General features: G+C 44.6%; 1 protein-coding gene across 3 annotated transcripts in view; it reads right to left on the bottom strand.

Moving 5' to 3' along the window:
• COLEC11 (collectin subfamily member 11) overlaps positions 1-16,251 on the bottom strand; it is a 422,362-nt gene that overhangs the window by 85,443 nt on the left and 320,668 nt on the right. For all 3 annotated transcript variants that reach the window (XM_086926377.1, XM_086926375.1, XM_086926376.1), the window contains exon 5: positions 15,949-16,002. In XM_086926377.1, coding sequence (XP_086782503.1) covers positions 15,949-16,002 — 54 coding nt within the window. The remainder of the gene's footprint in view (positions 1-15,948; positions 16,003-16,251) is intronic.

A 16,251-nucleotide genomic window follows, 5' to 3' on the forward strand; every position in this document is an offset into this window, starting at 1 on the left:
CTGCTTAGGACCTATTTCAATAGAGCGAGATTACATGCTATGGGTAGCACAGAGAGCCCAGATTGCCTGGGATGCCACACAGAACGCGGTACTTTCGTACACACCCTCTAGGAATGTGCCAGGATTCAAACATATTGGAATATTGTGGTGCACAAATTAAATAATATACTTGGGGCTCAACTTGAGCTGGAACCTTGATACCTCTTACTGGGAATCCCCACAAGGTAGGTCTCCCACGATATAAGCTGCTGCTTGTTAACTTGGGACTGGTTGTAGCTAAAAGAGATATTGCTCACTACAGGAATTGAGAAACAGTCTGAATCTGTATATGATTGCAGAGAAATTGACATATGCGGCAAGGGGGTGTTCTAGGAAGTTCTGGAAGATATGGACTCCATGGCTACACTATTACGTTTTGGATTAGGAATAGAGGGGGGAGGCACTGGATCTGGGACTGAAATGATTGGGGAAATAACCTTAAACTCTGTAATACCTGACTGATTGTGGGAAATGATGATTGATTTTAATATGATCTTCAGCAAATGTATATTTGTAACATTGCAAATCTGGGTGGTGCTCTCCTTCTTGGAGGGAGTGTAGTACTGTTTCTGTCTTCCCTCTACTGTCACTGTCTGTAGACTGCTCAGCATCATGCACTCATGATGTAATTGTTTATATGTATCAACGCTTAAAAACAGATACCAATATTTGTCACAAAAAAAGGCTAATTTGCATATGGCTGGGTCTAAACCGGGGTGGCATGGTGAGCAAAAGAACGATGGATTTAACCCAGATCTCTTGACTGGAGGTGAAAGTATGATTTATTCAGCATTCTGTCCATCATTTGTTTGCGTAGCACTTTTCACCCTAAGTTAGATGGGCATGCCAAAGACGTGGGTCCCTTGCTCACTGTGCCACTGGATTCAAGCTAGCCTGACTGATGAAGAGTAATACCCAGAACCTGTCCCAGGATGCTTGTTTTCAGTCCAACAAGGACCTACCTTGGCAGTTCGGTTTGGACTATTCCCATGAGGCACAGGGTCAAGTCTGATTTGCATATGGCTGGGTCTAAACTGGAGTGGCATGCTGAGCAAAAGAACAATGGATTTAACCCAGATCTCTTGACTGGGGGTGAATGTATGATTTATTCAGCAATCCGTCCATCATTTGTTTGCGTAGCAATTTGCTATATATATAGCTGCGTTTGCAGCATGGTGTAAAAAGGGGCGTGGCCTCGGAACACCTCTCTGCAACGTAGCTCTGTGGCACTTACTGGAGGTATCTGGTGGGCTACTTGGCCACCAGGGACCTTCATGAGTCAAGGGGATTTAACAGGGATGTTTTAGTAAGAAATTAGCATTTTAAAAAACCTTACAAATTCACTGAAAAAAATCCTTGGATTGAGACACATTATAGTTAGAAATTTTTGTTTAAAAAAACCATTGAATTCACAGGAAAAACCATAGGTTTCAGAACGTTATAGATAGAAATTAGCATTTAAAAAACCATTAAAATTCACTGAAAAAAACATAGGTTTCAGGCATGTTATAGTTAGAAATTAGCATTTAAAAAACCTTACAAATTCACTGAAAAAAACCATAGGTTTCAGGGACATTATAGTTAGTTGGACATTTCACTCGTACAAAACCATAAAATTTCCACCGTTCTAGTTAGTTCAGCTAACTATAACTCGCGCCTCCGCAATGCGCTGCTGATGATGTGACATATTACATCATTTATGACATGGTCAGTGACATCACGGATGACATCACTGATGACATCTGAAATGACAACACCTGCCCAAAAACATCCCAAGGTTGCAGGTTAAAGGCCTGAAGGGCCAGAATAATGCAGCAGGCTTCACAACACATGCGCGAGGTGTACTGACCTGTGTGAACCCGAAATCAGAATACACTTTGAAACAGTTATGTGCTGATCCAGAGGGCCGGGACATCATATCACAATGCACGGGCAGGGGGATGGACATGCTGGTGGTCAATATATATGGCCTTAACTTTGACAGCCCTGAATTCTACCGGCGTCTGGCCGCAGTGGCACGGGACTTTCCTGGCCTTCAAGTTGTATGGGGAGGGGATTTCAATATGACCAGATGCCCGGAGCTGGATAGATCGAGTGGCCTGGACAGAAGACAGGCTCTAGCGCCCAGGGAACTGGATGGGTTATTAATTAGCGAGGACCTCACGGATGTGTGGCGCAGCTTAAACCCGGGACAAGGAGGTTTCACGCACTACTCTGCCTTTCATAACATTCACACACGTATAGATTATTGGCTGGCCTCTTCACGACTTCTCCCCTTAGTGCGCGGCTGTCAGGTACTCCCCCGAACCCTCTCTGACCATTCGCCGGTCCTGCTGACACTCACAACTCCACAGAGGATAATCCCTCCATTTACATGGAGATTCCCGCCTTATTCGCTACAAGACACACAATTTAAGGAGGACGAAGCGATAGAGACATATTTCGACATTAACATTGGATCTGTGGACAGTTTCTCTACGGTTTGGGAAGCATTTAAGGTTTATATAAGGGGAGAGATAATTAGTAAACACTCGGGGGTGCTCCGATCCGTCCGACAACGTCCGACAACGGTTGATATCTCTGGAGCGGCAGGTGGCGGACTGTGAGGGGCAACTGCTAGGTAGTGACTCAGATGACACACGAGAAGAGCTCCGGGAGCTGGTTGTGGTATATCAGGCGGAGGCAGACACAGAAATGAAACATCTAGGGAAATATGCAACATCTAGAGTGTATGGGGAGTGGGATAGGCCGGGCGCGGTACTGGCCAACTTGGTCAAGCAGCGGAGACGTAAAATAATGGTTACGGTCATAAAGTCGAAGGAGGGGATCTACTTACGGCTGAGGAGGAGATAGTGGATAGATTCAGGGGCTACTACTCAGAGCTTTATTAGGCGCGGGGGTCGGGCAGCGAAGATATCCAGGAGTACCTGGAACACATTAAACTCCTGTTTTTATCGGATGTACACAGAGCGTTGCCCCCGGCCCCCTACAACAAAGCCAGAACGCACAGCAGTGAAAAGCGAAGTAGGTATCTCGTTTGTTGGTGGTTGTGGTGTTAAAATGTCAAAAGTTGACAATGTCAGTACCTAAAATATTAGATTTCTGCAATACTTTGTACCACTGCCCAGTCATCTTTGTGCCCCCCCCCCCCATCCTTGTTCATGGCCCTCCCTGAACAAGAATCTTGGAGCCGGGCCTGAGGGTGAGCAACAATTAATGGCATAACTAAGGCGCATGTATACAGTGCATGGCATGTATTCGATTAATGAGCCTTGTAACCAAGGGGCCTTGGAATATACTGGACCATAATTGTTTGCGATTTAATAGTAAGTACATGCTGACTAAGAACTATAATGTTGACAACACTTGAGCCGAATCGGATTCTGCTCATGATATAATGGGAATCAGGCAAGGGGCACAGAGCATGCTTTTCTTATTTCTTGTAGCTGATATGGGATTGATGAGGATTAGCCTGAACTCATAGAGACCCCATTTGGCTCATACTAATGGACTAAGCTGTATCAGTGGAGCAGCCACGGCACACTCCTTTGTAACCTCATTATTTTAATTAGTTTTGAAGGCATTGGGTCCTATCAGGATTAGGATTCATAATATTGGGGGCACATGCCTTGCAATATATATATTTTGGGAAAAGCTTCGATCCTACTAATCTTAAGGTGTTTAAGGGACATAGATGGAACCATGCAATGGGCAAAGAGTGTGTTTCCTGTGTGTCTCTATTTTATGTGTGTGTATGTAGAATGGTCTAACAAGGGAGAAACATGTGAGGAGCGTGATTATGATATTCATGTAAAGGATACGCTAGACGAATCACGGATGAATTAAAGAACCCAGTGAGTGGCAAAGGTTTGGACACTGACACAGAATGACTGCATTGTATGGGTCCAGAATCCATAATGTGTCAACCAATGACTGTAGGTTCAAAACGGAATACCACAGCACTCCAATAAAAGTATTATCAATAATACTTATCACGGTTCCTGATGCTCTGCTTTTAACATGTCCTCTATTGTATAACACTGGTTGTTCATTATAGTACACACTTTCTGATAGGGGCTTACCATGGTCCAAGACGCTTTGCAGTTGATAAATAAACCTTCATTAACTTTGGTGGTTCGCTGTTAGCTATATTCTATTTCTTCTGGTCAGTTGGGAAGCCTTTTAGTCACCTTTCGGAGAACGTGTCTCATACTGCAAGATGTTGATTTCATCAATACTTTGACGACTTCTACTTTGACTTCCATTATCAATTTTAATAACATGAGGCCCTAACAGATATTGCCTCCTTTAAAACGAACGCTTGTCCGTGGGTTACCTAACCAACAAGATCTGTTAAAGCCTTGAAAAAGTCACAGTGTGTGACGAAACAGGTGCGACCATCTTCAATATATTGAAAACTGGAGAAACTTGACCTGTGGGACAAAATAAAGAAAACTTCTGTCTTTAAGACTAATCATCACTGTTTCGACTCTTACTTAACATTTTAATACTTAAATTGGAGTGCTGTGTTATTCTATTTTGCATGTTGGCAGATTCAGCTTTAGGTCCAATATGTACTCTCACCACAGGTAGTTGGGTGTAGAATTACCTTTTTTAGAACCATCTTTCACATCGTCTGATACATGTACTTAATGTTTACTCATACCCCCGCCAAATTGTGTATTGGTTATACGAAGTGTAATTCTTTGCCACTACCACCATTTCTTTGTTATTCCTAAAAGTGTCTGTACGTTGTTTTAATATGCTTTTCTGTGTATATCATGATATATTTTTGACTCACATGATTAGAGTGTGACTGCAGAGAAGGCTTTCCCCCACATTTAACCATGAAGTCTGTAGTTTAATATGACTCAGGTAAGTCCTTATGCTAGTAGGCTCAATATAATAACTGTTGAATTAGTTTGCATAGATTGTAGTGTCCACTTAGTGGTGATTATTTTAATATAATTATATGATTTTAAAGTATAATGATCTATTGTAATAGGATAATTTCCTTTGGTATTACATACCCCACATACTATTTGTAAAATGGCATGTATGCTTCATTATCCACCACTAGTTGGGTCACCAATGCTGATGATTGTTATACTTTGTTTTTATGTTTATTATTCATACAAGTTTACGTCCTAGTAGACGAGGGACTAGTAGGAAATAATTTCCTTTTCACATGGTATGAATGAATATCAGAGACAGTGAGTCACATTACCCTAATGAAGACCTTAGACCTTCTGGACTTTAGTATAGGTCGAAACATGTTGGTACTTTATTGATTCTGGATGGCCAGATAAATCATTTCATCTGTTGACCATACCTTTTGTTTTTAATCATTATCAGAGGTACTCGATAATAAAGGAATTTCCCTGGGTATACACCAAGGTATTTTGTATCTTGTTGACCTGAATTGGATAATTATATTTCTCCTGAAATATGATATATAAGAGCTCCCAGGTTCTTGGACCTCAGTTGCGTCCGCTGGGGTGGCATTGTCCCTACCCCAGTGTGAGAGGTTGTGGATGATCAATTATTCAACGATATGTTGTGGTTAAGACGACCTCTTAAATATCTTTATATGACCTCAACCTACCTCTTCTTAAAAGTAACGACAGAAGTGGCCACCGATTTGAATCCTCAAGTATCTTGTGTCATAACTACTTAGATATAAGGAGGACATACTTGGGTACATATCTCTTTTCCCTCCTGCAGGCTTTGAAGAGTTGGCTTATATCTAACTGGCATATTTAATGCTCTTATATGTCCCTAGAAAGGTGACTCTACATGTACCCAGGGCCTGTATATGCTACTAGTGTTACTAATGGGTCTGCTGCACTGATTGTGCCACCCACTTAAGTAGTCCTTTAAACATGTTTCAGGCCTGCCCTTGCAACCTGTGTATGCAGTTTTAAACTTCCATGTCGACCTGTCAAAGTACACATTTTGCCAGGCTCAAACTCACCTTTTTAATACATGTAAGTCACCCATAGGGTAGGCCCTGAACAACCTAAAGGACAGGTTTTAGTGTATTTGAAAGGTTGGACATGTACTTTTACGTTTTACATGTCCTGGTCAAGAAAAACTCTTACATTCGTATTGCACTACTGCAATGCCTACCTCTCCCATAGGATAACATCAGAGTTACCTTTTTACACTTATAAGTTGTAATTTCCAAATAGGAACAGACCATCCCTTCATGGTTGGTGTCTTTGAAATTGTGATGAGAAATCCTAACTTATTGAGAAGTCAGATTTTAAATTACAATCTTCCTGCCATAGCCGTTTAGTGCTAGTCTCTGGTTCTCATGACAGGGTGTAGCAGACAAATGGGCTTGGTGTTTTCCTCCTAGACAGCAACACACAATAGAGAGCTTAGGTGTGCTTGTATGGGCGATCACTGGCAAGATGGGAGGGGGAGCTGAGCAGATCCCCACTTACACTTGAATAGGCTGTGTCCTGTCTCCACACAAAGAGCTGCATACTAAGCATGGGCGAATTTTGCGAATCTCGCGTTCGCGAATTTTGCGGATTTGCGAACTCGCAATCCGCAAAATCCGCGAATTCTCGCGAATTTGCGTTTTTTTTTTTTTGTGTTTGCGCGGGTTTCTGCCAGTTTGCGAGGGTTTTGTACAATGTCGCAAATTGCGAACTTACCTGTCGGGTCGCAAGTTTCGCGAACTTGTTGTTTCTACGTGTCCAGCCTGTTTGGGACACTCTTCTTCATCACTGCCACTCTCTGTCACCACTGCCACTCTCTGACTACTCATGCCACCCTCTGGCCCACCCATGCCACCCTCTGTTTCATCACAGCACCCTCTGGTTGTCCAGTCAGTGTACATTATTGTGGCAACGCAAGCACACCTTCCCTGCCTCAAGTGACCTGAATTAATTTGGGGCTGATTAATGTGTCACAGAATATTTTTTTAGCTGGCACCTGCTTCCTTAGTGCTTCCTGATTAGTGAACTTTTGCACTTGCTAAGTGCTTTCATTGTTGCAAAATTAGTTACAACACCTGCCCTGCCCCAACTGACAATAATGAATTAGGGGCTGATTAATGGATTTGAACTGCCAGCCTGGCTCCTGCTTGTCTCCCTTAGCTGTAATTCAGGACCTTTGTGGCATATGTGTAACTATTCTGAGGTTCAGAGCAGGGTCACATAATAGTTGCAACTGGCAACTGAACTCTGGAGGGGCCCCTCAGCAAGCACTACAGGAAATGGCTACTAATGATGAGCCTGAACTTTTGAACCTGGTAAGTAGTTTCAGTTTTGATTAGATCGTATTTCTGCAATTTTGCACTTATTCGCGGGGCGCGAAGTTGTACTGGGAAGCCGCGAACTCACGCGAACAGTGCGAGCAGTGCGAGCAAAATCCGCTGCTCGCGGATTTGCGGATTTTGCGGGAGATTCGCGAATCTCGCGGATTGCGAATTTCCCGAAAATCCGCAAAATCCGCGAGCGAAACGGATTTTCCGCCCACACCTACTGTATACCCCTTGTAGTTAGCCTGGAGCTACGACAAGGAGGGCAGCATACCTGGGGACTTCAAAGGGAAATTCTAGAAGCTTCCCTCGCCTTCTAGAGGAAGAGTGCCAGTATAAATATTTGACCTCTGACACAAACTCTTCAGTACACTTCTTGACCTGTTGATGCCCTGCCAATAAGGACTGCTGTGCTGCTGAAGAGCTGTCACTCTGCTGGAGTGCTGTGCTGCTGCCTTGCTGTACTGACCTGCTGCCTGCTTCCTTTTCACCTGGGTGAAAAGAACTGGGCCTGCACCCCTTGAACCCAGGGCACCGAGGGTGACTCCAGGTCTGCTGGCCTCCTGTTCTAAGCCACAGGGACATAACAGGCTTCCAACCACCAACACCAGCACCCAGATCCAGTTGGAGCAAGCCTTTGACGCCAAAGTGGTGCCTCTCAGGTCCTGGGCCCTTAATGCAGCCTCAGAGAGGCTGAATTGAAATTTTTTGGCTCTTCATGACTGCGAAGGGGCCCAGTGGTGCCAAGTCCTTGTCACAGGCGCAGTCCGGTGACGCACAGTTCTGTCAACCTGACCCTTTGAGCTACAACATTGACTTCTCGTGTGGAGTGACACCACAAAGCACTGGCCCAACTGTCCATGACATCAGGATCTTTGTGCAACAGCCACAACCGCCCGTGAGGCTTGGTCTGCTTTGTGGGTTCCATCGACAACTTTCCAGGATGCCTCGCTACTTCTTGCGACCCACTCCACCGCGAATAGGACTCTTGGTGCTAGACTGAGATGGTAACTTTTCAGCTGGACTAACCCGGTCAATTTACTCCACCCATGCCTAATCGTGGTCATCATGAACTTGTGACTCTCTCTTGGTAGCGCATGACCAGCTCACCGCAGTTGGCGCTTTGTCCTTTTTGGTGCTATTTTACCCTAAAATCTTTACAAATTCATAACTCCGGCTCCACTGATTGAATGGTTGTCACTTTGGTCTTGTTTTATTTATTACATTTAACTCTATTTTACTAACTGGTGTGAGATCCTTTTGTGGTGTGATACTGTTTGACGTGTTGTACAAATACATTACACATTGCCTCTGAGTTAAGTCTGACTACTCTATGACAAGCTACCCAACGGTTGGGTACAGGTTAATTTTAGGTTTGCTTGCGGCTTCACCCTGAGAAGAAATGTGGTTGCTGCCTGACTGGGGCTCACACTGCAGTCAACCAAAACCTAATTTCTTACAATGAGGCAATGAAAAGGCCTAAGAATTTTTAATGAAGTCCTTGTTTTGTCCAGGAGACCTATGGATAGGGTAGAATGTGGGAGACTGAGTTGTGTAAAATGGGACGTGGCATGTGAGGAAATCCATGGAATTGGATTTGCGTGCTTGCCTAAGGGGCAGTACCAAGAGGATTTATGGGGTGAGGTCTCTTCCCTTCTTATGAGAATGGTCTGCACACCTAATTCTGTAGCCTGTTGGAAGATGGATGTCTAAGAGGTGCGAGGATATGGGGTGATCAATGTTTCTGTGATGAAGAGTGCATCAAGTTGTGATAGGTGATAACGTCTGCGATCTAGAATAAAATACCATACTGCAGAGTTAGCATTGATGAGCATGAGGAGGAGTCTGTATTTGGTAATGTTTTAAGGATTATGGTGGCTAGTATTATATTCATGAGGATGTGTTTGTGTATTTTGAGGATGGCATGTGAATGCTTGTGTGATCTAGGTGTCGGTGTGATTGCGGAACTGGTTGTAGTGGCTGTGCAAAGGACTAGTCTAGAGAGAACTTTCCTGTGAGATCCATTTTCCATGACCTTAAAACCCTCCATACGTATATACTTACTAAGGAAACATTATCAGTTGGGCAAAACAAGAGGAACAACTAATCCCCCCCACCCCACCTCCATTCTCAATTTGGAGAGTTTATCGCTTGTTAATAACTCTGTTCACCACTGGTTTTACAGTGCTTTTTTTCCACTCCACTTGACAGAATGAGACAAAGCAACAAATATCTGGAAGGCAGGGTGGATGGAGAAGATTTGTTTTGTAGCCTCAAGATTCACAAATTTAAAAATCTGAATTAAGGGCGCGTGGCTGAGTGGCCCGACATGGTGGATGTGCTGTAGACAAGCTCCTGGAGCCCCACATATATCCAACATAATTCTCACGGCTAACCTTTGATCAATGCCTCCTATCTCTATCCAGAAAGACCCCCGATGCTGCAATTCCCTGAGACCCAGCGGTCAAGAGCTGCCTTCGAAGCCGCCGCAAAGAGTCCGATGAATCATGTGACCTGTAGCGTGAAGAAGAGCCGTGACATCGGCCCAGTGGTGAACGCTCTCGCCAGTGCCTTGAAACCTGCTCGGGGTGAGCCCTCCGGAGCTGCAAATAAAGTGAGACGCACATGGGCTCTCCCCATTATATTACGTATTCCACCAGAGGCTCCGCGGGGGAATGGCAGACATGAGTGAGCCCGGAGACAGGTGCATAGAGAAGTGCCAACCACGGCACGGCCAGACGGGTACGTCCCACATATATGAAATGCCAGCCTCCGAAACTAAAGTAAAAGGGACGTGCACTATGTGCAGTCGGATTGAATTCTGCACAGATCTACACCCATAACCAGCACAATCAGAGAAGTGAAGCTCAATGATGGTCTCAATTGTCCTAATATGTGTGATAACCAACGATCCTAAGAAGCTTAGCAGCGGCAGGTGGGAACTAAAATACCCACCCCAAACCATCAGGCGACAGTGCCCGTTGGGTGGGTATATCCTCATCCGCGAAGCGGCCAGACTAGGTCTTGTGCAGCCTGTGGTTGGGAAGGGCCCATTACACATGGGTGCAGCAGGTCCTAAAACATACCAACCCACGAGGGGGTCCACGTAAAATATGCCCCCCCAGAATTAGCAGACGCTGACCTAGGCTTTCATTGGCTATGTCCAAAGACAAAGCAGCAGGCCCAGCCACAAAACAGAGCACAATGGACAAATTCACAGGCATGAGGACTACCACACCCACAGGTGTCCGGGATAATGATGCAACGCTAGCCACGATTACCTAATCGAGAGATATGTTAAAGGCCAAGATTGGAGCAGTTGGGTCTGATGTAATTCTACTGCACCAAGATTACGTAACACTAGGGAACGCCTCACGCAAGCGGAATCCAGGGTCTCAGGTGTGGAAGACACAATCGCTACACCCCAAGGGAAGGTGAACACCCTCAAGAAACTCACACAGGGGCTCACTTCTCACGTAGAAGCCGTTGAAGGCAGAGACTTTAGGAATAACCTTCACTTTGTGGGCTTCCCGGAGGGCTGCGAGGGCACAGACATAGGTACATTTCTCACTCAATGACTCAACACCTAGATCCCGGAGAAGATTTGTCCACCAGCTTCATAATAGAGCACGCATACAGCGCTCCCACCGGGAACCCCCATCCCCCCGAGTGGTAGATCACGGCCTGTTATCACACAAATACTTAATTTCCACAACAGAGACACTATACTGTGGCAAGCCAGTACATAAGAGTCCCTTGCCTTTTAGTCCCAACGGATAATTATATTTCTAGTTTACACTAGGCTGGTACAAAAGCAACGCCAGTCTTTCACCACAGCCAGAGAGTCAGCTACAAAAATTGCACTATGTTCTTTGACACACCAGAAGAGGTATTCCAGAAGACAGAAGAGTTCGCCCTGTGAAGCCACAAACGTTTCCGCCCCGAGATTCCGATTCATCATATGGAGACTCACAGCACAGTCAGAATGCCAAGAAAGACAAGCAAAGACATAGTTTGAGATCATCCAGGCACTCCAGATCATATGGTGGAAAATAAACTAAGATCCTTGGCAGCTGAACATAGAATATGTAAAAGCAACGTAACTTTAGTAACACAGGACACACCGCCATCATATTAGAGACGATACTCATTATGCCAGCACCAAAGTGGGCTACAACACCCGAGCGGAGCATCTAGTACTTCTCAGGACATTTACCTTGGATGGGAAGTTTGGGGATCCATTGAACGAATTCTGCTCTCCTCCCCTGGTGGAATGAGCGTGGTATTCCCTCCTAGACAGACACTTCAACGTTTTATGAGGTGTTGGGGTGGGAGTGGGTGGGGGGAAGTTGGGGAAGAAGATCTTGTACAGGACTCTGTTTTATATAATTGTTACCATGGCACATCCAATGCTTCGATCTAGTGGTTCCCTCACCAGATACACCCCTGACCATATACACTACATGTCCCGATGACAACTCACAGTGGACAAGCTCCATTCAGAAAGCTTAATATAGTAACATGGGATGTCCACGGCCCATTAGATAAAGTTAAGAGTGGGGCTGCCCTTAAACACTCAAAACGAATGGAAGCAGACATCCTGCTCCTACAAGAGACTCAACTCATGGGTACTAGGACACCATTCCTGGCCCGCTTCGGTTTTATGCACATATTTCACTCAGGTTTTGCAAGAGGATCCGGAGGAGTTGCTATACTGATTCACCGGAGAATCCCCTTCTCACATACTTGCACTTAGACTGACACATAGGGCAGATACATTTTTAAACAGGGCATGGTGGGCGGAAAATCTATAGGGTTGGGTAGCATATATGCCCCTGCCCCTAACTCAAACATTTATCAACCACATCATAGATATCTGGGGATCAATACCGTGAAACCCTGCATTCATTGGGGGAGACTGGAATGACGTGATCCATCCAGAACCCAAAAGGCGGAGACACACCGCCCCACAGGGAACACTAAGAGAATCTTGTCTAGGCCCCAGGAAGGAGATGCGGGGATTGGACAGGCGCATAGAGGGCCCTACATCCTGTGACTGCAGGGTAAACAAACTTCTCAGCTGTCCACAGCTCATTCTCTACACTAGACAATATTTTCATCACTAGTGAACATGCCCACAGGTCACCCGAAGCAGAGATCATGAATAGAGGCCTGTCTAACCACTCCCCTGTGAAACTACACTTATTAATCGGCCCAAACGATCCCCACTCAGTTGGCGACTCTTGCCCTGGCACATGCATAATCCACTTTCAAAACTCACATACATAAAACCTTACTAGATTACTTCTCATTCAATGAAAAGACAGCTTCGTCCACCAAAGTCCTTTGGGATGCAATGAAACCAACAATACATGGATTAGCATTGAGGCACCAAAAAACAGACACCGACACAATTAGACACACAAATTATAAAATTGGAGAGGTGCTGTAGAGAGAGGGGGGCGGGGGCAGCGCCCGTAGGCAACTAGGCATACTGCAACAACAATGCGAAAGGGAACTGCTGAATGAGGCTAAATGCACATGGCAAGCCACACAAAGCAGGATATACCAAAGGGGGGGAGGGGAAGCAGGGAAACTCTTACGCAGACAGTGCCAATACATTTTAAAACTGGTTCAGACACCCACGATCAAATCACACAAGGATAGGATACTCACAGATCCGACAGAAGTAGCCCAGTACTTTGCCGAATGTTATCAAACCTTGGATACTAAACAAGTCCTAACAGAATTCTAGATAGAAGAATTTTTCTGATATATACCACTTAGGGCATTGTCTGCCGTAGCGCGCGAGTCACCGGAGGCCCCTATTACACAAGATGAATTAACCACGGCCATTTCAGACATGACACCAGAGCACAATGGGTTTCCTTGTGAATTCTTCAAAGCATTCATGCCTATAGTGGGGCCCGATATCTGGCTACCATCTGTACTGCCCTGAAAGATAAATGCATACCTCCTGATTGGAGACACGCAGAAATTGTAGTCTTCCTGAAGCCTGGGCGCCCACATGAACTCTGCTCATCCTACCAGACAATCTCACTTCTAAATCTAGAAGCTAAACTACTGGCAAAAGTGCTAGCAAATAGATTGATACCTCATCTGACTGATCTGATATATTCAGATCAGGCTGGGTTTATGCCTCAAAGAGCAACACAACACAACACACATTGAGCTCACAACGCGATCGACGTGGTTGATCGCTTAGGCCGACTTGGGGCTTTGCTTCTCACAGATATAGCCAAAGCATTCGACACAGTCAGTTGGACGTATATGTTTATATTGCTAATATATGTTTATATTGCTAAAACACTTGAATATGAGCCCCAGGTTTATAGCTTATGTGTGATTATTATACACAGCCCTTACAGCTTCCATAAGGGTGGCAGGTTCAGTGTCTACCCAATTCTCGATAGGGCGATCCACTAGACAGGGACCCCCATTCTTATTTGCTCTTGCCATAGAACCTCTGGCCACATGGGTGAGACGTGATGCATTGGTGCGGGCTTTGAGTGGACACCAGAGATTTCAGACCACATAGCTCTATATATTGATAATGTCGTCTTTTTCTTCATCGACCCTCATAGATACAGCCCAAGAACCCTCTTAATTATGCGCATCTTTGAGACACATCCGGCCTACATATGAACAATCGGAAATCAGTTTGGGCGCTGAGAGGAACCCTGGGGAGCAGATAGTGAGCAGAAGAACTTACAATAATACCAGTGGCCTAAACTACCTAGGAGTATTTGTATCAGATGTCAAATCTTGTTCATAGACATGAAACTTAGGAGCATTAACAGATAGTTTTATAGGTAAGGTGAGGTCCTGGTCCAGTCTCCCTCTATCACTTTACGGAAGACCAGCTTTCTTTAAGATAGTCTCCCTACCCCATTTACAACACCAACTGCAATCCCACCCATATCCAATTGCATTGGCATGGTTCTTACAAATTAACACGATATTGGATCCGTTTTTACGGGGAGGCAGTACAGCTCGGGTAGCTCTTAGTACCTGCTTCCAATCCACATACTGCAGAGACATCACAGCCACAGATATACAATCATACCATGCAGCAGCTTATCTGCAAATCCTGAATGAATGGTGGTGTGGCCCAGAAATGACCCGGCGTATAGATTGGAACAGTGGGTCATGGGAGACCCCTCCCTTTACACATTCCTCTACAACAGATCAGACCCAAAAGACCTTGCCCCTCCAATGAGGGTAGTGGACCTTGTCTGGCAACAAACTCTCTGCCGGAAGGGTTGGTGAGGCTGCATCGCCAGAGAAACCCCAACATGGCAAAAGCGGCCACTCCCCCAGGTGGCAGACCTCCAGGGATTCACAAACTGGGACTGAATCTGGATCTCATCCTTAAGTGACATAGTGAAGGTTCACCTCCTCAAATCATTCCAAGACCTCCAAAAGGAATTCTCTATGCCCTACAATACATTTCTGTAAATATCTGCAATTAAGACATGCACTACATACCCACATCCAAGGTTTAACTAATCTACCGGAATTCAGTCTGCTGGAGGGTAGACTCTTGATGGCGATCTTGGGGAACAGAAAATCTCGAAAATCTATCAATCCTTGATCATGAACAACCACAACACCCTAGATACTCTCAGGGCGACATGGGCAACTGACTTAGGCACAATTGACGATGATGATTGGACAGAAGCACTCGAGTCACCAAGAGGTGCTGCGATATCAGCCTGCCTAAGACGCACACAATTCAGGTATCTTCACAGGCTATACTATACCAGACATAGATTATGGAATATTGGGTGTGATTGCATCCTCACAGTGCCTACGGTGTCAGCAAGACAAGGGTACGCTCATGCATACGATCTGGTCCTGCAGAGCCCTAGATCGCTTCTGGCAAGGCATTATAGATTGCCTGGCGGAGATGTTGGTATGGGATCTCCCTAGATCACTCAAACTCATACTATTACACTGTGCAGAGGTTATAGGGAGAACTACATATAAGCAACACTTACTATTTCTTGGCCTCACACTCGCCAAATGCAATATCACTAGACAATGGAAAACCGACACTCCACCTCACCTAGGCGCCTGGAAAAGAGGCATGGACTTCAATAAGGGTCTGGAACTTCCAGTTATCATAACCTGCGGATGCCCACAGAAGCATACCAAAATATGGCAAAGAACCATACATAACATTAACCAACGATTATAAGATGACATAAAGTCATATGTGCTAGAACAGAATAATACTAATCATATAAAGCAGATATTGGGAGGGACAAGGCACGGAACAAATGTATGGATGCAAAAAAGTTTACACAGTTTTGTTATTTTATTTGTTCTTGTATGTACATATGGCAACAATAGTAAGTGGGAAAATTGGTATCACTGCTGTATTCTAAAATGGAAACATGTCTCATTATGTCCAGATCCTCCTGGTTTGTAAAGTACAAATTCAATCAAATTTGTTGTGAAAAAAATATATATAAGAATTAAGATTGGACTTCTGAACCTCACAAAATGAAGCACATTTTTCTCTGCACCACATATGAAGTGCAGAACCTAAAAATTGCCAATGTATTTATTGTTATTACCCTTCAATTTTTGCAGTATGTTAATGCATTTACCTGGGTCTCCATTGGGTCCAGGAGGTCCCATATCACCACCATCACCCTTTTCACCTAGACAAGAAACATTGCAAATTAATTCAGGTATGCACAGAGAACACATTATTTTTGCAAGGTTTCTGTGAGAAATTCTCATACTATTCTACTAAGCAAAGACCAAACACAACCAACTATATCAGTAAAGGTAGGGTAGCTAAAAGTTAGACAATTACAAATCGTAATTTCCATCTAAGACAATAAGATTATTTCAGTGTAAGAGAACCAAGATTGACACAGGACCCAAGGTACTCAATGCTCACCGAT

Source organism: Lissotriton vulgaris, chromosome 6, assembly GCF_964263255.1.
Source record: "Lissotriton vulgaris chromosome 6, aLisVul1.2, whole genome shotgun sequence".
Classification (NCBI taxonomy): domain Eukaryota; kingdom Metazoa; phylum Chordata; class Amphibia; order Caudata; family Salamandridae; genus Lissotriton; species Lissotriton vulgaris.